This window comes from Epinephelus fuscoguttatus, linkage group LG8, assembly GCF_011397635.1.
Source record: "Epinephelus fuscoguttatus linkage group LG8, E.fuscoguttatus.final_Chr_v1".
NCBI lineage: Eukaryota > Metazoa > Chordata > Actinopteri > Perciformes > Serranidae > Epinephelus > Epinephelus fuscoguttatus.
The window spans coordinates 32,169,476-32,194,224 of record NC_064759.1 but is presented as its reverse complement, the minus strand read 5'-3'; the positions used below and the strand labels follow the sequence as shown (position 1 = coordinate 32,194,224).

At 42.1% G+C, this 24,749-nt stretch overlaps 1 protein-coding gene across 2 annotated transcripts in view; it reads right to left on the bottom strand.

Moving 5' to 3' along the window:
* znf407 (zinc finger protein 407) overlaps window positions 1-24,749 on the bottom strand; it is a 166,456-nt gene that overhangs the window by 50,989 nt on the left and 90,718 nt on the right. For both annotated transcript variants that reach the window (XM_049584226.1, XM_049584228.1), the window contains exons 6-8: window positions 16,472-16,638; window positions 5,361-5,444; window positions 2,297-2,417 (exon numbers count right to left, since the gene is read on the bottom strand). In XM_049584226.1, coding sequence (XP_049440183.1) covers window positions 2,297-2,417; window positions 5,361-5,444; window positions 16,472-16,638 — 372 coding nt within the window. The remainder of the gene's footprint in view (window positions 1-2,296; window positions 2,418-5,360; window positions 5,445-16,471; window positions 16,639-24,749) is intronic.

The window sequence follows — 24,749 nt, the reverse complement described above, 5'->3', positions numbered from 1 at the left end:
CGGCTGTCTGAGGCCCCCGCATTCAATTCCTCATCCTCACATTAGTAAGCCAGCGGGGCGTTTCCCCAACCCCCTCCTCCTTCCACCTTGCCCCCCCTTCACTGCCCTCTGGACCTCTCAGAACCCCTGGGGCCACCAAAATGTTAATTGGGCTTCTAATTTACTGTTTCATTTGCCACTATCTGTAATGATCATTAAGTATCAGTGCAGGAACAATGAGGCCAGGAACATTTGGCACGTTCTATGTACAGTATCTCTCTGATATTGGGGTTAGGCTACAGCAGTGGTTTCATATAGGACCAAAATTTGCCCTCAAGGAAAAAAAAATCAGCCAATTTATATAATATAATTTTTTTTTTTTTCTTACTTTACTTTGAGCCTTTGACCTGCTGTAATATGTTTAATGAGACATTTGGATAGATGGTGTGTTTTCATCATACAGTCTTGCTTTGTTTTTCCCTGATGTTCTGAGGTTTAGTGTCCCATGAGGTACAAAATTTCTGGCATAGCACGAATGAAATTCAGGCAAAACAACAAATTCTTGCAGTATGCAAATTTAATACAGACTATTGGCAGGTCTAGTCTAACAAGACTGAGAGCCTAGAGCCATGCTAGTGGCTCTGTGAGAATGTTGTTGGGCACGATGGTGCTTTTAATGTCAGCATGTTAACATGCTTACAATGATGAAGCCACCATCCTGATGTTTAGCAGGTAAAAAACTCAACGTGCTCACCATCTTAGTTTAGCATGTTCTAATAAGCACTAAACACAAAGTACAGCTGAGGCTAATGGGAATGACACTTTTCCAAGTATTTGGTCATAAACTGAGGTTATTGACGTGATGGTGGCGCTAGATGAAAAGTCAGGGGATAACTGAAGTCAGCTGGAAAACACAAATATCTGTACAACATTTTGTGCCCATTCAAGTGGTCAAGCAGTGAAAACTTGACTTTGCTGGTGGTGCTATGAAAAGTCAGTAGAATTCATCCTCTGGGCACCTTAAATGCCTGTACACAATTTCATGGCAAGCCACCCAAAAAATTCCGCTTAAACACACAAAACTGTCAACCTCATGGTGACACAAGGGTAAGTTCACGGATCACCAGCATCAGCGGGATTCCTCCAATAGTTGTAAAGATATTTGAGTCTGAACCAAAGTGGTAGACCGTGCATCATCATCACCCCTTGAGGCATGCCGCAAACGTGGCTAATAAAAATACCAACCATACACTGGCCTAAAAACCTTGCAGTTCAACTCAAAACGGCACATATCTTCCTATGCGATTAAATGACAATAACACTTGTAATCATTTCAGCACAGTAATCTTCAAAGCATCTTACATGTGTCTGAAATCAAACATCAGCTAAAATCCCCCACACTGGTTGATTCCTAATTGATACATTCAAGACATACTTCATCATAACTTTAGGTACAAGGTGAGATAAACCTGTGATAATTGCAAAATAATAGCCTGACTGCAATTATTACACCTCAGCATTCCATTTTTTCTAAGTTGGACTGCATACAAAAGACTTATGAAATGAGCGGAGCGCTTCACTGCAGCGGAGCAGGTGTAGCAAGCTGCCGAAATGACTTTGTCACAGAGGGGAAAAAACGAATGAAGAGTACATCTAAAACCAATGATGGGTTTGAGATCATTCCCTTTCACACTCTTCTGCCACAACCTGACGAGGAAGCACAGGATGAGAGAAAGAGAGAGAGAGGGAGAGACAGAGTCAAGAGGAGACGCAGGGAGAGAGAGAGAGGGAGAGAGAGAGAGAGAGATAGAGAGAGAGAGATGGAGATGTGCAACGCCAGCCAAAACTTTTTCAATTTCACCGACAATTTCCTGTGTAATTACTGATGTGGTATGATGGTGTTTTAATGACAGGGACCTGCCAGTGACAGTGACATTGTGTGTGTGTGAGAGCGAGAGTGTGCGCGGGTGTATGTGTGTTGAGGGAGATCTGGCTGGGCCTGTTGATGATGGCAGAGTGATGAGATGGAGCCGTGCTGTGGAGATTAGACCTGTCTGCCCTCCACCTCTCCCACCCACACTGCACACACACACGTGTGCACACACACGCACACACACACACACAAAGCCTCGAGCATTTACGCCACCCTCCACCTCTCCAAACTACCCTACAATGCCACCTGCTATCTCACCATCACACTCACTCACTTATATACCCGGTGCAGACCCTCCAACCTCCCACCTATCAACCCTGATCATCAGTGCCATGGTGGCGGCCATCAGCGCCACCAACCATGGGCGGGTCAATGAGCCGGTACCTGTAGTCGCACCAGGGGCAGCGGTACGGTTTCTCCCCAGTGTGGACCCGTTTGTGCCGCGATAGGTGGGACTGCGTGGTGGAAGCGAAGTTGCAGAGCTTACATTTGAAGGGTCTCTCTCCTGTGGGGTGGGGGAGGTTTAAAAGAGAAGACACAGAAAATGGTGATGAGACCAAGATGATATAAATGTCACGCACAGACAATCACACATAGACACATAAATATACACACCCAGGTAGAAGGACTGCACTGGAATGGTTCAGCTGATATGTGACACCATTTTGCTGGATTCAATAGTCCAAATTTAGAATTTGAAGTTGTTAATAATGCTATGTGGGATTATTTGGAGACCAATCAATGACAAAAACAAAGTTAGTAAAAGTATATTTTGCTGACAGTAGTGTTAATTTAATCATTGAAAACTGTGACTAAATATGTTCACTGACAACCTTTTTTTTTTCATGACTAAGACAAGATGATGACGAGATGGCACTGACATCATTAAACACCAACTGGGACTATATCAACATGCAGTATTGGTGACAAGTTAAAAAGTGTTGAGAAGGGCTGCCCACTTCCTTTCGGTGTCCATGTTAACAATTGGGCTGTTCAGACAACAACAGTTTGTGCGTCTGGTCTTATTTCTCCAGCAGGACTACAGCAGCAGCACACAGTGATCACAGAAAGGACTTACTTACTTACTTAAGTTAAAGTTAACAATGAAAACAACAGGATTTGGGTCTGTACAGCTCTCATTGTTTCATAATAGTTTTAAAGAGTATGTGGCCTCAGGCCAGGTGTTCAATCCTGTTGGTTCAAAATAAAAAGGCAAATCAGATCATGTTCCATGTCTGGATGTATTCCTTAAATGGATACTATCAGACCACTAGAAGAGACACTTACTTCAAAACTGCATTCTTAATCATTTAACTTGTGTTCTTCATCAAATAATGAGATGAAAAAGTGCGTGAAATAAATTTGACTAAAATGACAATAATACTGGTTTGGCTTAACTGAAATGTAAATATGATCTGATAACTGAAAAAGACTGAAGTGTCAACACATTTCATTGACTAAAACTGACAATAATTATTATTTGACTATAATAAGACTAAAATGCCCAGACTTTAGGCAAGTAAAACATTGTCCTTAACAAGGACATTTGACACAGGACTTAAACTATTTAAAAAAGCTGACAAAATTAACACTACTCAACAGAACCATGAACAGTTCTCAAGCTACTGAATAACAACATTTTCTGAAGTGCATTTATGTGTTCTTGCTTACTCTGAGCACTGCAGGTGCAAAAAAATGTTAAAATGTACTAAAATAAAGTACTAAATACTCTGTATGTGAAATGTTGTATGGGACTTGTCTTTTAAGTGTCAGTTAATGCTGAAGCACTGAAAGGGTTTGTGCCCACTGAAGAATTGAAATCAACTGAAGTGCAATTGACGTTATTTGTCCGTTTGCACATAGTTTAACAGCTGAAGAGTTGAAAGCAGTTGGACTGCAATTTACGGAGTAAGATATGAAGGCAGTTGAACTGTAAGCAGAAATAAGAAGAAATTTAAAGTGAGGTTGAAGCACCAGATGCAGTATGGTTGAAGTATCAGTTGTCATGTAAGAAGTGACAGCAGTCTAAGTGTCAGCCAAAGTTTTTAAACCGTTAGTTAAAGTCAGTAAAGATTCGTTGAAGTGTCAAAGTGTTGTTAAATGTTGTGCTTTCACCTCAGACAGTTTATCGGTCTGTCAGCAGGATGTTTAAAACTTGTGAATGCATCTCCATGAAATATCATGAGTAAGATTTTGATTGAAATCCAGATGGGAGACTTATACTGTATCATTAGATGACTGATGATTACCAATTTCGACACATGAACATTGATCTTACAGAGAGAGAATTGATTCTAAATTGTAGAGGTATGCTCACAGGGTTAAGGTATCAATTTAACTTAAAATCATAGTAGTAGGACTGATTTCAGTGGGTGTAACAGCAGGTTGGGACATTGTCCATAACTGGCAGAGTTTTGTGCTCTCTGGGAGCGATGTATTTTTAGTTATTTCTTAGTCCAAATGGCAGACAAGAGTAGTGAGGAAGTGTTTGACTCAACACCTTCGAGGGTGTCAGTGATTAAAACCTGCAATAAAACCTCACCCTGCTTTAAGAAGCTGCTAACCTACAGAACACTTACCAAGTTTAATAACATGGCATTCAAGTGACTCTTGTAGTGACATTTCAGTGCTGATAAGAATAACATTAGCCACCAACTCCTTGTAAATTTTGGGCATGAAAGTGGAAATATTTGAAGAAACCAAATTATGACACAATGTTGTATTAAGAAAACTTGAACCACAGAAATACTGACATCAACAGTGGCCTTTAAAAATCTGTATCTGTCAAACTCTGACAAGAAAACACTGTCAGACAGGGCAGTCCCTTCATGTGCAGCTGCATGACAACAGATTTGAATATGCAGCTAAATCAGTGGAATTGACACATGTCAACACAGGAGAGGAGGACAGAAATTGGAGGTTTCGGGGGGAAATGGCAGAGAAAGTGAGGAGCAAACAAGATGAATTATGAAAACCTAAATGAATATTTATAACAGGATTCTTGATCCTTGGGCGCCTGCCAGACAACGGTTAAGAACAGTATTTGTTTCACTATCCCAATTTCCAAAAAAGCACTCGTTATTGACAGCCTATCTGAAAAATGCAATTTCCCTAAGCGACAGAATGACATGGTGAAATGATAACTGAAATTAAAAATCTCAGATTCAGTCAGCCATACTGGTACACATGCCTATCACTGACAGCAGCATGTCACACTGATGTGCCTCTGTGTGTGTGTGTGTGTGTGTGTGTGTGTGTGTGTGTGTGTGTGTGTGTGTGTGTGTGTGTGTGTGTGACAGAGAGAGCAAACAGTTGCTAAAACTATGTGAAAAAAATATTGAGGCTGTTTGGATCTTGAAGTGTCAATCACTGTCCTAGATTATGAAGGTCTGCACATACAACAGTTACTGTTTGGACATGAGTTCGGGGTGTGTGTGTTGTCGCTTACCTGTGTGTTGGCGTCTATGTTTGGTGAGGGCGTGTCTTGTGCCTCCAGCAAAACCACACAGGTCACACAGATAAGACTTCTCTCCTATAAAGACACAATGACAGAGGAAGAAAAGGAAGGTTAAATCATTACAGTCGTCTAAGGATGGAGAAAAAAATCATAGGAGAAAAAAAATGCCGAAAAATTACATTAAAAATAACAGAATAAAGGGAGATGTAGCAAGACCCTGGGAGGGAAAGATTTTGTTTTGTCTCATTTATATTATGTTATTAAATATTTATTTATGCACTCATTCAATTCCAAATCTCCTTCAAGAGATCAAGACATAATTCTTTAAAGTATAATTCCAGGTTACTAGAACTCTAATCTTCTTTTAAGAAAGAAAATCATCAAAGAATCATATAGTTTTTGAAAGAACCCCAAGGTAAACCACATTTACTTGCAAGAGACAAGTGGAAACTGTAAAATTATCCAAAATGTCCATTGTAAACACATCCATCACAGTTTGACCATGGATTATATAAAAACAATGGCTGTAGCCAACATGACGACCCCCATTGGTTTGTACACTCCAAATCTGAAGCCTCTATAGTTTGCCATTTTGGCCGTCATCATCTTGGAATTTTGGAACCAGAAGTGATTTGACTGAGAGCCTGAGGACACTAGTCGCAGACACCCTGTCACTCAAAGTGGCCCTGCCCATAATTATGTGCAACTTTGAGCTTTAATAAAATGTAAATGGGTGAATTATATAAAAATTCACCCTCACGCACTTGTCCTGGGGAACTGCCCATTGGTCCGACAGCCCATTGTTCTGACCATATTAAACCCATTGTTCCGAAGTCCGTTCCGAAATCATCATGATGCCCTGTGGTTAAGGTCTGGTTAGGTTTAGGCACAAAAAACACTTAGTTAGGGTCAGGAAAAGATCATGGTGTGGGTTAAAATGAAAAAGAAAGTGGCAAACACATAAGCCATGAGCCTGCTTCGCCTCTAGCCTTTCCCAGCTGACCGAGAGCCAGTCGTGGCGCACCATCAAGGCACAAATACGCCCGCCGGGAGCCGTTCAGCACCGTGGACTGTCGGACTAATGGGATGTCGGACCAATGGGCTGTCGGACCAATGACATGGACCCCTTGTCCTGAAAGAAGAAATTATCTATAGAGACCAAAACCATTTCTCGTACCAGTCTGTAAACATGCCTCTTCCTGCTGTTAAGTTGGGAATTTTAACATGAGGATCAATAGGGATTGACTGGCTTTTGGAGCCAGCCTCAAGTGGCCATTTGAGGAACTGCGCTTTTTGGCACTTTCGCGTTGACTTCATTTTTCAGACCCGGAGGTCTTCCACTTGACCAGGATCACTGTTTGCCTTACATAAGTGACATAGTTGTGTGCACATAAAATAAATAGATAAATAAATAGATACATTTTTAAAAAATTGGTTGCACTCTTGATTTTTTTTTAATCTTTTATTATTTCAAGTTTTCTCCACATAATCTTTTTGAACTGTTGTCTTATTTACAACCTGTCTGGTCATCTGATCACTTGTGTAACTTGCCCCATGGGACTCTGCTTAAGTGATAGTGCCCAAAAACTGCCCCGCCCCCAGATCTCAAAACTTACTTTGGTGAGTACAATGTTTTGAAAACTGATAGAAATGACTGACACATGTATAAAATAAGACCCATGTTGCAATAAACTAAACTAATCCCACCTTTCTGCCACATACAGGAGGATAATGACAGGAAACATAAACAGGATATTTCCAGATGCTGAAACTATAAAAGGACACCAACCCTTTAATATTTAGGGACATTGATTCTGATTGAGCTTAACAAACTAAATTAAATTAAAAGACAAAATGTTTATGTTTTTTAATGTGCATGGAGTCTGTTACATGTGGGTACGTGTTGGTGTGCATTTGGATCAAGCTTATTATGACACTGAAATACAAGTAATGTCATCAACAATAAAATAAACTGCTACTACTGCTGGTTTCATTTCACATGCAAAGCTCCCCGATTCATGACATTTGTCTTATTTCAGTTGTTTGTCCTCTGTCTGCCTCAAATAAATATGGCTCAGTATAATTAATCTGTCACCAATAGTTTTTAATTTCAAAGTTGCGTCGACATTAAACAAAAACAAATACAATTAAACAGCAAAATTACAAGCTCAAATATCGACGGGTGGTAACAAGTGAAGGTTATTGGAGTGGATTTATGAAATCCTTGAATCCTTTGAGTGGGAAAGTCTGGTTGGAGGAGGGAATGAGCGCCTTCACTCAGAACTGCTGCTGAGGTGCCACTGAGCAAGGAAGTGAGAGCTCTCACAAAGACAAAGAAGAGGAAAATATTGTATTAATGGATTGGGAGAAATGTGTGAAGGAGGAGAGAGGCAGAAAGCGAGAAAAGAAAAGACAGACTGAACAGATGAGCAGCGGGTCTAGTTGGCTAACAGATGAGCCGAGCAGAAGTCACAGATCACTAGTGTATATCCATCAGAGCTCTCACAGCTAACTAATTCCTCCAATCAGATGGATCCGTGTAAATATGTCAAATGGGGGACGGGAAATTGCCAGTGTGGTTTATTGACTGTGATAAAATCTGAAAAGCACCGCTGAACATAATTACATACTTGTCAGAGCCATAAAAATTAGCTTTATTATCAATGGGATGGTTTTGTACAACTTCATTTGGGGGCGATGCCTTCCAGATGGGGAGCGTGGAGAGCTTTTTTACACTCCTCCTCTCTTCCCTGCATCTGGCTCTGTCATTAACAGCATGATGGTCTCTCTCTCTCTCCATCTCTCTCTACCTCTCTCATTCTCTCTGCGGTTGCATGCAGGCAGTCACACACTCCTGCACACACACAGCAACGTTTGTGATAAGACTCAGTCAGGGAAACACATGCACGTGCGCATATAAACACATTTATAGAACGGACACAGATGTGCATGCAAATGCGTGCACACACATACCGAGATGCAGTTATTCCCACGTACAGACACACATCAAACTGCATGTGGTGTGCTTGTTACACATTTCCACACGCCAGCACATACATGGAAACACTGTAGGTAGCACACATTCAAACATACAGACACACATGTACATTTATGTGCTGCAGAGATCCCCATCACTTAAATATTCATCTAAATGCTGATGTTGAACTCCAGCTCTCGCCACACACTGGTAACACATTTGGGTGACTCTTCCAGCTGGGCCTCAGCGGTGCTCTGCTCCTCTTCTGCACAGATAGCAGCTTTCACCGGGTCCGCAGAGACAAAGCAGCCTCAAGTTTCCTCTATTACACCCATTTAAAGCCACTCGACTGTGAGAAGAGTTTTAATGCAGTGCCACTTAGAGGGGAGAAAAACAGCCTTAAAAAGGTGCATTCGTTAGCCAATTCATACAGGTTCACTTTTCAATCCCGGTGTGAATGGCCATTAAAGGAACAATGTTTTCATATAAATAAATGTCAATTCTGCTAATTTCCATGGTCGCATGAAATCACCCTTGACATTTGCGGTTCTGAAAACCTGACGTGTGATGTTCCTGGAGTAAAATATTCCTGAATGTCGAAATCATCTACAGAGAGTATTTTGTGTTTATTGAATAGAAAAAAAAACTTGGTTGAATAAACTTAATCAGCAGAAAAGGAAGGACAAAGACACACCAGTGACTGACGAGTGATCCTGAAAAGCAGCACTGCAGCAGTGAGCACTAAGCACAGACAATGAGGACAAAATAGAAGAAAATCATTGATCTCTCAAACACCCCCAAAACTTGGTTTAAAATCTTAAAGGGACAGTTCACAACAAAAGTCATATTTTTTTTCCTCTTACCTGTGGTATTTTATCAATCTAGACTGTTTTAGTGTGAGTTCCCCAGTGCTTGGTCACCTGAACTAGCTAAAGTTACAGCGCTGCCAAGGAGGATGCCATTATTTTTACATCTCACGCTGTAACGAGAACAAGCTTCTCGTCCATGAGTAGGTGCACACTTCCTTTTGTGCAGTGATACTGTTGATGGGTGTAGCTCAGCAGAAAGAAAATGGTTCCTACGTAAAACTGCTCACAACAAGGTCTGTGGATTATCTTGAGTATCCAGGTAATGATTTCTGTTTTTCAATAGAGTTTTTCAAATGTATTTTTGTTTCGCCGCCTTGAGCACCACAAACAAGTGCCATCTAGTTCCATCAGTGGCCTAGTGGTAGAGTGTCCGCCCTGAGACTGGGAGGTCGTGGGTTCGATCCCCGGCTGGGTCATACCAAAGACTATAAAAATGGGACCCATTGCCTCCCTGCTTGGCACTCAGCATCAGGGGTTGGAATTGGGGGGTTAGATCACCACATGATTCCCGAGCGCGGCACTGCTGCTGCTCACCGCTCCCTCAGGGGATGGGTCAAATGCGGAGAACAAATTTCACAGACTCAGGTGTGTGACAATCAGTGGAACTTTAACTTTAACTTTAACTTTTAATTTTATATTCAAGAGAGGCCGGACATCTCCATAACCGATATCTTCAACACTCTGCAACTCACACCTAAACAATCAAGATTGTGAAAAAGCACAACAGGTGAGGGAACAAATATGTATTTTTGATTTTGGGAAGGACTGTCCCCTTTAAGTATTTCATTTAATATTCATGACTAAAACTAGCAAGAATCAAAGTTAAAGTTAGAAAAAACACCCTCATGTATTATTTATTTAGTTTAATAGTAAAAAAACCTGACAATTGTCATTAATTTTAATCTAAATACCACCAAATCCTGATTGGTGCACATCAGCTTTTCATGGCTGAGCCCTGCCCACTACGAACCAGAGAAAAGAGCACAGACAAAAACATAAATACCAGATAATGTCAGGTGCCAAGAGTCCAAAACTGTTTGCCCAAACTTTGGGAGATAATTTTGCGCTCATGCAGGACCATTGCTCAAGTAGAGAAAAGGTTTCAGGACCTTTTCATGCACAAACAAACAAAAAGTTTTCTTTATTCCTGTGTCTCTAAACTCTAGAATAGTTACTAAGGATCTGGTCGGACCTTTTCTCCCTATCAGAAAAACAGCACCAGCCCCTCCTCCTCTCCTCCCCTCCTCTCCTCTCCTCCCTCCCTTCCATCTCTCATTACGCCCAACGCTACAAGACCCCACCACAGAAAAATCCATAGCCATCGATCCCTGCTACCAGCCGCGGTCGCCACAATTATTCTTGAGGAGGAAACGTTGGCGATAAATTACATGTGTGCTTTTCATCTGCTGCTCTGTGGCGGTGAGCCCTCTGAGGACCTGGGTGGGGACAGCGAGGTGGGGTAGTAGAAGAGTGACGCGCTGCTGTCAACACTGGAGGACGTGGCCGGCCAAAGCAGCATGGAATCCCCCCACCCAGCCACAACACAACCTTGCCTTGACTTCATTCATTCCCGATTCAACTTAACCCCTACCTTTTATCAGTACACGCACGACACGTTAAACTTTAGCCTTGTCCGACATTGACTCTAAAACCAAACTCATGAGTCTCTGAAATTAAACAACAGCCGTGCAAACAAACACAAATCAAGCTATAAAGCATATACGACCCAGTGTACCCAGTCAAGTCTAGTGCCAGGCACAAAAATGCCCTAAAAACTACATTTCCTGCTAATGTGTCTGCACTGAGGGCCCTTAAACTTTTTGGCTTTTTGAATATTGGCTCATTGCTTCTTCTCTTTTGTTCCCGTGATACACCTCAACCCCCCGAACCCTTGCTGGAATTAAATATGCCTTATTGCGAGACAATAAAAGAACTTTGAAGTCAAAATATACAACCTCTCTTTGCATGTGTGTGTGAATATATATATATATATATATACGTATGTGTGAGTGTGTGTGCGTGTGTGTGTGTTTTAAATAACCCCAGAGGCGTCTGCATGCAGCTATAATTGCCTCCCTCATTAGTTATGTTTTAGCAGGAGCGGATGGGAGGGCAATTAATTTTACCGCTTAATTTTTGACACGGAATCCGCTGCTGTATTGATGTGCTCGCCATTTTGGGTCTCATTTTTCAGGGAAATTAATTGACAAAGTGCGAAGATTTATCAGCATATCGCCAGATTAAGCGACAAACTGAAGCAATGAGGAAATCAATTGTGGCCCTGTCGCTGTGTTCAACCCTCCTCTACCCCCCGCCCGCCAGCCCCCCCCCCTCCCTCCCTCCACACTCCCCACAACGCCCAAGAGCCTGGGAAAAGCTGGGTGGGTCAGATGCAGTGCACTTATTTATTTATTTGAGTCGCTCATTCATCAGCCGTTACAAATGACCCTGGCGGCTGACGACCACTGAATCCCCCCCACCACCACCACCCACCCCCGCCCTCTTCCCCCTCCCTCAGACACGACTGGTGTGTGAGGAGGGAGTGATTAACATAAAAAACACACAAATCAGAGAGGAACAATGAATCCAGTTAGAGGCAGGAGAGGGAGAGCGGAGGTGTTAACTTTTTTTTCTGTTTTTGGGAAGGGGGGCTCTGCATGTCACAAGCAGCAACTCTATCCACCAATGATTCGTTAGGGACTCTTCAATCTTGTTTGTTTGTTGGGTTACAGTCTAGTTATGGGTGCAAATGCTAAATATGTCTTGTTGAGTTTGCCTTAATCAAGTGTTTATTGCTGAACCAACCATTTCCTAAGTCCTGCCTCTCTTAGTTACTGTTGCTTTCCCATTCTCACATGGCACATGCCCACTTTACAAAGATAATGGTGGCAGATTTACCACATACATTTTTTGGTCATTTTAAAACAATGGGTTTCAAAAGTCACTTGAAAACAATACGTTGACCTCAGAGAGAGAGAGAGAGAGAAAAAAAAGAGCTTCTCATTTCTAGCCTGTGGCCATCAAATGGTCGGCTTAAATGACAACTTTCGCTGGCACATTTCAACAGCTCAGTGAAAATGCCTTATCCAGCTGACTTTAATGTTTCAAGCAGACTTGTTTCAAAGTTTAACGTGTGATATTTCCACATTAAAATGTCTGTACATGACTGGACCTATGTTATAAATTTTGTGGCATTGTGTAATTGCATTATCCCCAGTGTTTTCAACAATGTTCAAATCCAGACTAATCTGTAATTTTATCCAAGGTAACTGTGCATTTCATTCAGTTGCCTATCAGTGGCACCATATTGCTTTTACTTCCTCCAGTTGCTCTAACTTCCAGGGAAACAAAGGAAACACAAGATGATCCGTCAGAGCGTGAGGAGGGAAATCGGGCAGCTATTGTTCTGCTAGCTAACTTTACCTGCGGCTATTTCATTAGAATGAAATGACATAACGTAAATAAACCTGACTCAGCATATCACAAATAAAACTTAAAATACATTTCCTCATCCGTGAACAACTTCTGGCTGAGTCATGTCAGACAGATTTTCATCTGCAATGGTGGTTGTTGAACAATCAAAACAACAACTCCCAAGATCCCACGCAACTTACTGACATCTGCAAAGTAAATCATTTGTCAATGTTTTGATTGAGAAACCCGTAACGGTAAAAATTACACACTGTGCATATAAAACAGGAACCCTTTAAAAGCAAAAAAAAAAAAAAAAAAAAAAAAAAAAGACTACAAGACTAAAACTAAACCTGCACGTCCCTGGCAAAAAAAAGTTCTCATCATCATCAGCTGACAATCCATGTAGTGGAGTAATGAAGAAGCAGCATTGTTCTTGTCATCAGTATTACTAGTTAGTCCTAGTGTTAGAAGAAATGCATGGTCATACCTTTACATTAGGGCTACCTACAATAGCTTACATATTCGAACAAGCAAGACATGTTTGATTTATGCTGTATTGTTTTCATTTTTAAGTCGTTCTTTTAATATTATTTCCGGCACGTCCCACTGGAAGGAGGCCCCGGGGCAGACCCAGAACGTGCTGGAAGGATTATATATCTCGTCTGTCCTGGAAACGCCTTGGGGTCCCCCAGGAGGAGCTGGAAAGCATTGCTGGGGAGAGGGACGTCTGGGGTGCTTTGCTTGGCCTGCTGCCCCCTACAACCTGGCCCGGATAAGCGGATGAAAATGAATGGATGGATGGATAGACATCTTACTTTTAACACAACAAGAGAAAAGGCTTTTGGGATGAAGACTAACCAGTGTGTTTTGTGAACGTAAGTTAACCTGCTTGACCCGGGTTGCTGGAGTGTAAGCTTTCCCCAAATCTTACAAAGAACAGGTCAGAGCTGCTAACAATAGCCTTAACATTGATACAGTCACATCCAGGACCAGCTTCCAGACAGTGGGGAAATAAAACACAGAGGATATTGTCAAGGCTTTATTTAACTACACAAAACAATTTGGTATTAAATGCTCCAGGCCGTGGAGTCAAGCTAGTTTGGGTTAGTGCTGCAAATAGTATGCTACTTGGCCGAACATGCTAACGTTTGCAGACTATGACATTGTTGTGTTTTTGGTGTGGAAAATCCCTTCACACTTTTTATATACGGTGTATCACTACAGTCCCATTCACAGCGCCTCAACATGTGACGAATTCCTAAGCTTGACAGACGCCGTGCGTACTTAGGGTTGACATTAGCCTTTTGTGGGTGACAATTAACTTGCACTTATGTCTTTTGCATTGTTCATGATGTGTATCTTGTATCTACATCATTTTTTAACGTGTTAACATATTTCTACGTTGTCTCAGTGCTCAACTTCCGCTCAATCTGTCTCAAGTTTCTTTGTTAATCGTAACAGTTACATAGAAGCAGTCATTGGCAATAAGATCTTGGATCTCAGGGTACCTCCAACATGGTATTTCAGCATGAGATCACAACACTGACTGCTGTTCCACAGGATTAGAAATGTTGTTTTAAGGGATTATAAGGCAATTATACCCACTTGACAAATACCAACTCCTTCAAAACTTGCCAGTATGAAGTTCTTGGTAGAGGGATACTTCTTTGAGTTTTTCTTCACCAAGTGACTTTGAATTTTACAGTTCCGAAATAATGAGCTAGATGTGTGTATCATTACACTCAGCTCCAGTACAAACTCCCCAGTTAGTCATCATCCTGTGAGCGTCTGTATAACCCACACACACTCACACACACATACTGTAACTCACATCCCCTCCATTACCGACTGCTCTGTTCCCAGGAAAGATTAGCTCAACTTTAAAATCTCCTACTTATTTTATTAGTATTGCATCTTAGTGTCGTGAAGGAGCCGATTTATAACCTTTAAACAGATCACACACATGCAGATAATTTTTCAGTGTGTCAGGTTGGCTGCTGGAATGTGATTGCAATGATTGTATAGCTGTAGCTAACCGTCCGACCCAGCAGCAATTATAACTGGCAAAGGAGTGTCGGGGGTCACAGCAGAGCAAATTGTGTTAGCTTTTTTTGGGTGTTGCTAATCAAGTCAGGTCCTGTCGCCCACTAAAATGAGGTTGTTTCAGGTTCAATCTCAATTCTCCTATTTTCATATGTTCATACTCGCTCACCCTTGATCCTCCGAGCTCTCTTATTTCATCACTTTCCTGTTTCCATCTCAATCACTTCACTCACTCTCTTCAAGTCTGTGTTTCTTCCTGCTAAATTCACACAAAGACACACACACACACACACACCAACGCACACCACCCTACGCCTCTCCAGGTGACAGCTAGGTGACAGTATGACGCCAGCCGCCTGATGGGGAATGATGAGGGCTGGAAACAAATGAAAATAAAACGTCTAATTATGTCAGAGGCGCCTTGACGTTACATCACTGTTAAAACACATTTAAAATAACATCCAGCAAGTCTTACACTCACACACACACACACACACACACACACACACACACACATACACACATACACACATACACACACACACAGCAGGCACCCGTGACGGATGGAGGGCTCTCCTGCAAGCGCTCAGTCAGGCTGTCAGACCACTGGCTGCTGCTGCTTCTGTCATTGACTTAAAAGGGCATCAAGGAGCCGTGTGTGGGACATTACTGAGGCCGAGGGGAAACTGCTGGGCTGCAGCATAAAGACACTTTCAGAGAGGCTGACTTGGGCTCCTATCGAGGGGCTATTATTCAAGACAGTATCCTCCCACCGCCCACCGCACCATCTGTCTATCCAAAGCTTTTAGTAAGTAAAAAAGCACGACTCAGTACAGTCCCACAGTGTACTGTACTGTATGTACGGAAATGAAAGGGAAGGATGGAATCTAAAAGAAAAGGCACTGCATGCATAAAAAATAAAGTATCCACTTTTCTAATACTAAATGTCGTATTTTTTGTCATCACATTACCCTCAAATCAGTTTTTTGTATTGTATTTTGCATCACAGAGGAACAGACACTGGACCACTTCAATGTGGGAAAACACACTCTTGAGGATCAGATGGATTTGATGAACACACACTTGCTGACCAGCTGGGTTTTGGGAAAGACACACTTAGTGACCAGATGGATTTTGGGGAAATACACATGACAACCAGTTGGATTTGGGGGAACACACACTACCTTAATTCCCTCATCTAGCAACCCTCCAAGTCTGGAGGATGGCAGAAAACAAAAACAAACATGAAATCCAAACATCTTTTTCCTTTGTCTCTTTGGCTATCAATTGCGTCTATTCAGATAGAATTGGCTGATATAACATCGTATAATTGTGGCGGTCCTGCCGGGATCAGGAGGTAAGGGTTTAACCATCCGACAAGAGTGTCTGCGAGACCGCCAAGAACTAGTTCTCGACTTTCTCTGGATGTTGAAAATCAGTACAGATGGACAAGTCATGGCTATTATCAGCCAAAAACGTGTGTATGTTTTTTTTCCCCAAACAAAGCTGTGAAGATTCATAATTAATGTGAGATTTTCACAGTTAACACATAAACTTCATTTTGTTAGATCGTCTACAGCTATAGAAGAGTAAAAAAAAAGTACATTCTGTCTGATCCAATTATGTTTCCTGATTAAAAAAAAAAAAAAAAACCTTTTGTCTCAAACTCATAAAAACACAATTTGCCTGTAAAAAGCCAATCTCATGAATTTTGCAGTTTAGAGTGCCAGTCAACGAGTTTAGGGAGGCATAATGCAGTGATGCTTCATGGTGGAGGTTACCAGCTCTCATTGTCTCACCTGTGTGTGTCCTGTAGTGGTCCTTCATGGCTGACAGGTTAAGGAAGGCATAGTGACAGGACGGCCAGGCACACTTATATGGTTTCTCCCCACTGTGCAGTTTCATGTGGTTGTTCAGGGCCCATTTTTCACTGAAGGAGCGGTCGCACAAGTCGCATTCAAACTTCCTGTAGAAGAGAAGAGGCAGAGGGGAACGAGAAGGAGGTGGAGGAGGAGGGGGAAAAAACGAAGAGTTATTTACTGATCCCGAAGCTGACGTAAAATGCTAGACAATCTACCCTGTGAGAGAGGAAATGGGGGCTGCTGGGTACTCGCGCTCACACCCACAGAGTACAGGGCCGTATGACTGCGTGCTGTACATCTACGCCCACACTCACACACTCACACATACACACAACACACACAAAATGCAGTTTGCTGCTGGTGTGTCATGTCTGTATAAGCAGGCATTGATTTTTCTGTCTTGGCCTGCCACCTCCACCATTTATTCTCTGCTTTGCACCAGGGCCCAGAGGACTAGAGAAATTCTGTTACAGTCTACACACACACTCATACACACCCCGCAGGGCCAGTGGGGAGAATAGAGTTCACCTGTCCAGCGTCCCTGACCACTTAGCCAGGGCTAAATGAACAGTTAGCAACATTTTACCTCCTGCTTCTCTCTTAAGGCTCCTGTATCAGAGCCTCCCTCCATCTTAACCTTTCTACAAACATGTCCAACCGATCTCTGCTCCTGAAATCAAAATCTGCTCTGCTTTGGATAGTTAGTATCAATCCAACAAATGCAAAAGCCTGATTTATCTTGTGTGGTGTGTCATTTTCATATATGCTGCCAAAAGCCCTGATTAGTAGCATTAAAGATATACATTATAAAGCTTAGAATGCTGTAATCACCAATTAAACCGGTGCGTTTCATGTTATGCTGGGACATGTATATTAGTTGACTTTGTCATTGGAGGTGGAGGGTTTGACATATAGGTGAGGTGGCTACTAAGCTGCAGACCACTTCAGACCACTGTCTGAGACCAACAAACAACATTAGTTGCTCATAAATGAGACATTTCCAACAGCATTTGTGCCCCTAATTGTGGCCACTTTTTGGCAGCACACCAAGTTGTCTTCAGCTGTGTTTGTGCCCCTAAACTTATGTGTTTTTTAGCTGTGTTGTTGGCCCCAAACGTGGGTGCTTTTTAGTGATGCACCAAGGTGTTTCCGGCAGCATTTGTGCCCCCAGACGTGGGTGCTTTTTAGTGACACACCAAGGCCTTTCCAGCAGCATTTGTAGCTCCAAATGTGGGTGTTCTTAGCGACTCACCGAGGCATCAAAGTGTTTCCAGTGGCCTTTGTTCCCCAAAACGGGTGTTTTTTAGCAGTACACCGAGGTGTTTCCATCATTGTTTGTGCTCCCAAAAGTGAGGGTTTTTTTTAGCGACACATCAAGGCCTTTCCAGCGGTGTTTGGGCCCCCAGACGCGGGTGTTTTGTCAGCAACACATAGAGGTGTTTTCAGCCAAGTTTGTGCCCCTAAATGTTGGCGTTATTTTGTGACACATTGAAGCATTTCCAGCAGTGTTTGTGCCCCGAAACTGGTGTTTTTTCGTGACACACTGCACCATTACAGTGCTGTTTGCGTCCCCAAAATGGATGAACATGATCTTTCCCTAACCACAACCAAGTGTTTTTTTGTACCTAGACATAACCAAACATTAACTGCAGGATTGTTGAAACTTTTGAAAGTTTTGCCAACAGCCGTTTGCGAGGGTGATAACAGTATCCTGAACAGAGTGATAACATTCGAAATAGGTGCTTCTGAGATCACAAATGTGACTATTCTATATGTATAGTGTTCTTTCTTTACTCTGAACATCCTTCTGCTCTTCATACAGACACCTACCACCCAACAAAAGCTGTGTATTTTAGGGGGGGGGGGGGTTTCACATTGTGTAGGATGTTTGCACCTATATTCATCTGCTGTGTTATTAGGCTTCAAGAAACACAGAGAAGTAAAAACAATAGAAAAAGCCTGTGCTTGAATTAATCTTTTACCCCTGCGCTATAATTTAGGCACAGGATGACTAATGTGCGAGTCATAAACAAATGAAGTCGGGTTTTGGGGAGCATTCGTCTTGCAGCGAGGGCCATGTTATTTTAGGGAGGGCGGCTGTCTTTAAGTCCTGATTGTGTCGCTTAATCCCCGTGGTATCTGTTTCATAGCGAGCAGCATGACACTCACCTGAACAAATAATGACTCCAAGCAGCATGTAGCATGTGTCTGAATCAATAATTCAAACTCATACATCTTCCTTACTGGAAGAAGGGAGGGGGGGGGCAAAGGAGTATGAGAGGGAGGGAGGGAAAAGAGAGAAAGGAGGGAATTAAAGATGGGAAGCTGGGGAGAGGAAGAGATAGAAAGGAAAATGAGTCCTGGCTTCCATATCAATCTATATGTTCCGTAAAGATGAATCTAAATGTGATATGGATGTCATCCGACGCTAGTTGAGGGGACATTTTAAGCTCACTTACCAGGAAGGATGGAGCGGCTTTAAAATGGCGCCTTTATCACCTGGCTCTAAGCTCAAATGCATATTTAAACAGTCCTGTTTTCCTCTCTGTTTAATCAACTGACTTGGCAGAGACTTTATTTGACCAACAGATGTATGTCTGCATCTGCATTTCCTTCCCGTTTCCTTCCTCCCTGCGGTATTTATAGAACAGCCCCGTCGCCTGTGCCACCGTGGGAGAGGTAAATAAGATGAGTGAAGAGATGCTATCTTTTATTGTAAGCATTATGCACAACACTCCTGCTTTATGAGCTAAACGGGCCATTGTTTATCACGGGGCGTAATCGCAAAGTCGGGCAGGCAGGCAGGCAAGCAGGCCTTGACGTGGGCACGCGGCTTGCTGGGATGGAGGGAAGAACGAGAGAGAAAAATAAGGCAGGAGGAGAGGAGAGAAGATGGAGGAGTCAGGGCTGGCAGAGTTGACTATCAGTGGGGGTTTTGTAAGGATGAGAGGAGGGTTTGCGTCTGTTTTTATGGGATCAGATGGAGCGCTTTGATCTTGTCCCCGCATGTCAGATCCCGTCACGATCCACCGTCTCGCCCATACATATGCATACTGCCTCTAAACAGCCAGGCACCATGCAAAACACACCAAAGGTAGGAGGCAGAGGGAAGACAGATAGAGAGGAAGAGAGAGAGAGAGAGAGGGTGAGTGAATTTGTGTATGCATGTGTATAATAGAGTGAGAAAGGGAAAGAGAGACAGAAGTAAGAGAGAAAGAGAGGTCTGCCAATTTAAAATATCTGTAGACGTTTTGTAATGCTTCCGAGAACTGAATTTAAAACCAACAAAACAACCACAATTAATGCAGAAATGCTGCCAAAGCAACCTGTTTCAGATTCAACACAGCCTGAGAAAGTTCTGAAACTCTTATTTGTTAGGATTTTTGGGATGGAAAGTGTATGCCTATGGCCTCTAATTGTACACAGTAAAGTAAATGATATAAGAAATTGCCCGTTTTGCTTTCAAACCTACATATCGTTGCTGTCTGATGAAAAACACATATCCAATGCCAATTTTGACTTTCTGCAGTGCATGGAGTGTCCATAATATTCCCTAGCAACTGTTGGCGTTGAGTATCCAAATGACCAATGGAAAACGTTTTATTACATCATCTATTCAACACGTATCTCCACTGGCTGTCAGAAGTGTCCATCAAAGCGCATAGAAAGTCAAAATCGGCATAAGTGGAGATACGTGTTCTTCATCGGACAGCGACGATATGTGAGAATGTGTGCCACACTCCGAAAAGAACATACACATAAATCTATTAACATGATGATGACGATAAAATAACGATGATGATATCATGACAACTGCAGAATCTCTATTTTTAGGGCCTTTAAATTATGATACTCTATATTGTTGCACTTTGTTTCAAGAACCAGTCGTCACCCAGGTGTAAGAGAATAATAAAACCACACATCATGACAATTTTAGAAAGAGATGATGGGCTATTAATGACTGTCAGGCAACTGAGCTGAGGATCTAAAGTACATTTACATCACATACAACTACTGCTAATGACAACTGATGCACCGGCAGTGGCGGAATGTACCAAGGACATTCACTCAAGTACTGCACTTAAGTACAGCTTTGAGGTACTTTTACCTTACTTGAGTATTACATTTTTTTTTTTTTACTACTTCATACTCCCACCCCTCCACTACATTTATTTTAAAAGAGTAGCTGCAAGTTACTTTGCAGACTCATACTACTAATAGAAATATAATCAACAAATCAACTGATGACATACTGATAAAGATAAAACTTCATTATTCCCTTGGTGAAATTCACAAGCTGTAGTGTGTATATAGTGAAAAGTCAGCCCCACCTTTACCAGCTGTAAAGTTAGAGTGATGTTCACATTATTCCATCAATTGTTATAATTCAATAATACCAGAGCGTATAAAATATCCTGCACAATAAGTACTTACTTTTTGTTTTCAAGTATACACTGATGCTAATATTTTTGTACTTTTACTTAAGTAAGATTCTGACTGCACGACTTTTACCTGTAACAGCTCTACACTGTTGTATTGCTACTTTTACTTCAGTAAAAAGACCTGAATACTTCTCCCACCACTGTGTATTGGCATGTAAGTATTATGCAGCAATTTGCTAGAAAAGTTGTGTGCACATTCATAAAACTTCACTGGAAGAGGTGCTGGAGACAAAACTACAATAGAAAGGTTTGTTTTAACTCGACACAGGTCTGAAGGCAAAAACCCATGTGAAGGAAAATTAGATGTAAAAAAATGATTAAATGGCCGCTGATGTCACAATGACTTAATCACATTCATATGTGCCTAATCACAAGATAAATAAAATATGTTAACATGAAGGATGTATCACACAGAGCTGTAATTTCTGTCACATGGGTATATTTCCTGAGGAGGAAGTTTTGTTGAGTTGAAACACAAATAAAAAAGGAGCTCTGATATGAATGTGTCGTTATCTTTCTGTTCATGTATGGATTATAAGCTTTTTTGATAGTTTTTCAGGTCTGAAATTCAAATCATCACTTTTTAGTGTTAAAATACGACACACAAGAAAAGACCGACACGCAGTCAAAAGATATCTGTTATCTTAAAGCAAGAATATACATCAAAATAAATAAAAGACAAGAGAACAAAAAAGGAGGAACCGTTAGTTTAAATTATGCCGATTATTTCTGCATTGACTGCTCCTTGGCTTTTACACACAACTGTCAAGCTCTGATCAGCAGAGGCCACAGAGGGAATAAACTGTAATCGTGAGCAAGTTCTACTTCCAGTCATTATATCTCTGCTTTTCTTTCTCCTGCATCTCTCCATCTCTTCTTCTTTTCCCCACTGATCACAAAGCAAGGCGACATGATTGACGCCCCGTGCAGATTTATTCAAAGACCCAGGTGGGCCTCTTGCCTGTACGTTCAGAGAGCTGCATGCTGCTGTGTCTATACTGTCACTTATTACCATATCTATACAGTGGTGTGATCCTGTCATCAGTTCAGGCATATAGGGCTACTGTCAGAACATCACAGGCCACACTGACCTTAATTGTGATAAAAATCCCTCAGGAGCAGTTACTGTACCTCTAACAGGGTTTGGAAAAAAAAAAAAAAAAAAAAAAAAAAAGACTGACTCCTTACCACACACTCGCCATCGCCCCCAAGTGGTGAGGTGGTGCTTATTGAGGGGAATCTTGCAGAGTGTGTGTTAAGTGGAAACTGTAAGTGTGTGTTCTGGATAAAAACTATACAACAGTGTGTTAAAAGGGGGCCAGGTTTGTGTGGTGGAGAGCAAAAATAGATGACAGAGAGATTCAAATGTTTCCTCTAACCCCTCAATTCACTGCAACAGACATAAAAATATGACTTTCACTGACATTGTCATAGCTTAGGGCTGAAGTGACACCCCGTCCTCCTCAGTTTGGCTTTATGCTGCGGAGCATCACACTAATCAATTAGCGTGTAAACTTATGGCCTTTTTTTTTTAATTGACTGGATTAATTATGTTGGCCTTTTTGGACTAACTAAGGATTCCATCCCTGGTTTGTTCGTGTTGCTTTGGCCAGTCGGTGAGAGGAAATAATCCACCGATGCTCTCGCACTGCAACACAAAGACAGAAAGAGAGAGAGAGGCCGACTCTCGCCTCAAGCCAAACTGACACAAACAGACAACTTCAAAGTGAAGACTGTTGTTTATTTGGTGAAGGGAGAGGGGGGGAGAGAGGGGGAAAAAAGGGAGAAAATTTATCTGATATGCAACTGTCAGGAGAGCATTTTCACATGCAAAATAGCGAGTGAGTGAGAGAGATTACCTAGAGGGAGGAACATGACAGCATTCACTAGGGTCAGGATGGATCATCATCTTCAGCCCCCTCTCCTCCCTCCCTCATCTCTCTCTTTCTCCCTCCATTGCTCTATCTTTATCTCTCTCGCTCTCTGTTTCCCTCCCTCCTTCCTTCCGTTTTCCCCTCCTCTCCCTTTCCCCTCTCATCCTGTTTTCAGACTCCATCACTCTGCACTTCGACAACCCGGCAGCTTAAATCCAGACTAAATTAGCTGAATGAAGATTAAATCATTTGGCCCTGAGCTCTCCAAGATATTGGGAGGAAGACTGAGTAAGCCTTAAATGGTGTCTGACTGGGTTCGGACCTATACATGTGTCTGAGGAGAAACTCTTCCTTCAATGGCAGTCAATTGAAACCTGATTACGGGGGGGTGTTGGGTAAAAAATGGGGAAAAGATTAAATTTCTGGGACAAGTGTTTCCTAAGTAAGGACACTGGCTTCGTTATTTTTCGTTTGCCTGCACAATGTCGACTGACGACAGGGTTGTTCCCGGGCTAAGATATCGAACCGGGCAACATCATCGCTCATGGTGCTTAGGAGAAATGCTTTAGAAAAAACTGTAGTCAATGTGGTCTGCGGGTACACAAATCAGATTCCTGGATGGTGCTAGTTTAACATTCAGAGTGAACACAGACAACCATCTCCGGCCTGCTGCAGTAGATACAATGTTGGTACAAACTCTGCTGTAGAAAGAAGAGCAGAATCTCTTAGGAACAAGTCAGAGAATTATCCCAACAGCAGGGCATTTAAAGTGAAATATCTACGGAGTTCTATCATACCGAGACCTGCAGGAGTGTACAGCCAGCATGTCACACAAAACAACAACTAAAACCTCCATGAAGAGGCCACATGTGTCTGCAGAGTGTTGTAGATGAACCTCCTCGGAGAGGACTGCTGCTGCATATGACTGCAATATAAACAACAGCACACAACAGAGATGCTGCTGCTGATTTATGTTTACCTTCAATCCCAGGAGAAAGAGGGGGAGGAGAGAGGAGAAAAAAAAAAGATAATGAAATAAATAATAAAAGACCAGGCCCATCAGATAAGCTCCTGTTTATCCCGCTGTAGGGCAAATACAAATTGTCAATTTAATGAACACGGTGGACGTGATGAAAGCGGGGTGAAGGAGCCTCCTGCCTGACAAACAATCAGGAAATGTTATCTTAATATTGTTGCGCTGTTATTCAGCCCATAACTTAGGGGGTGGGGAGAGGCCATGAGGAGGAGGTGGCATGGAGGGGAGAGGGGAGTGAGGGGGGAGCAGGGAGGCACAAAGGCCAGGTCCCTCTGTGGTGGCCCTGTTATTGCCTGTTTTTATTATGAGCCATAGCTCAATAGTGCCAAACACACTTTGAAGCACACAGACCTAAATTTGAGCCTGGGAAGTGTGCACACACACACACATAGAGACACAAGCGTGTGCACACTCTGGCACAAACCCACACACACACACTTGCGACGTTAAATTATAAGAAGTCTTTTTTTGCAAGAGAATGAAACAACATGATTCTGAACAAAACACCCCGAAATGATCTCTTTCTCTGAGTGTATGCGCATACTGGTGTGATGTCTTGTTTCCAGACTCAGTTAATTTAAAGGCTTAATAGGTTTTTACGGATATCAGACTATTAATCAAAATGTTTCAACCAAAAAGCTGCAAATCAAGCGCTCCAAAAAGCTTTGCGCTGAAATTAGCAGCCACTGAAAAGTACTGGAAATCTGATTTGTGTGACATGGTTCGGTCAATGGCCCCCCAACCATCCTTTAAACGGCACTTTAAAAAGTGTCCAGATGCTTCACAGCTCAAAGGGGTTTTTTTGTAAGTCTTGAATTTAAAGCGTCGCAATCTGAGCAGCCACCAAAATTAACTATTATCTC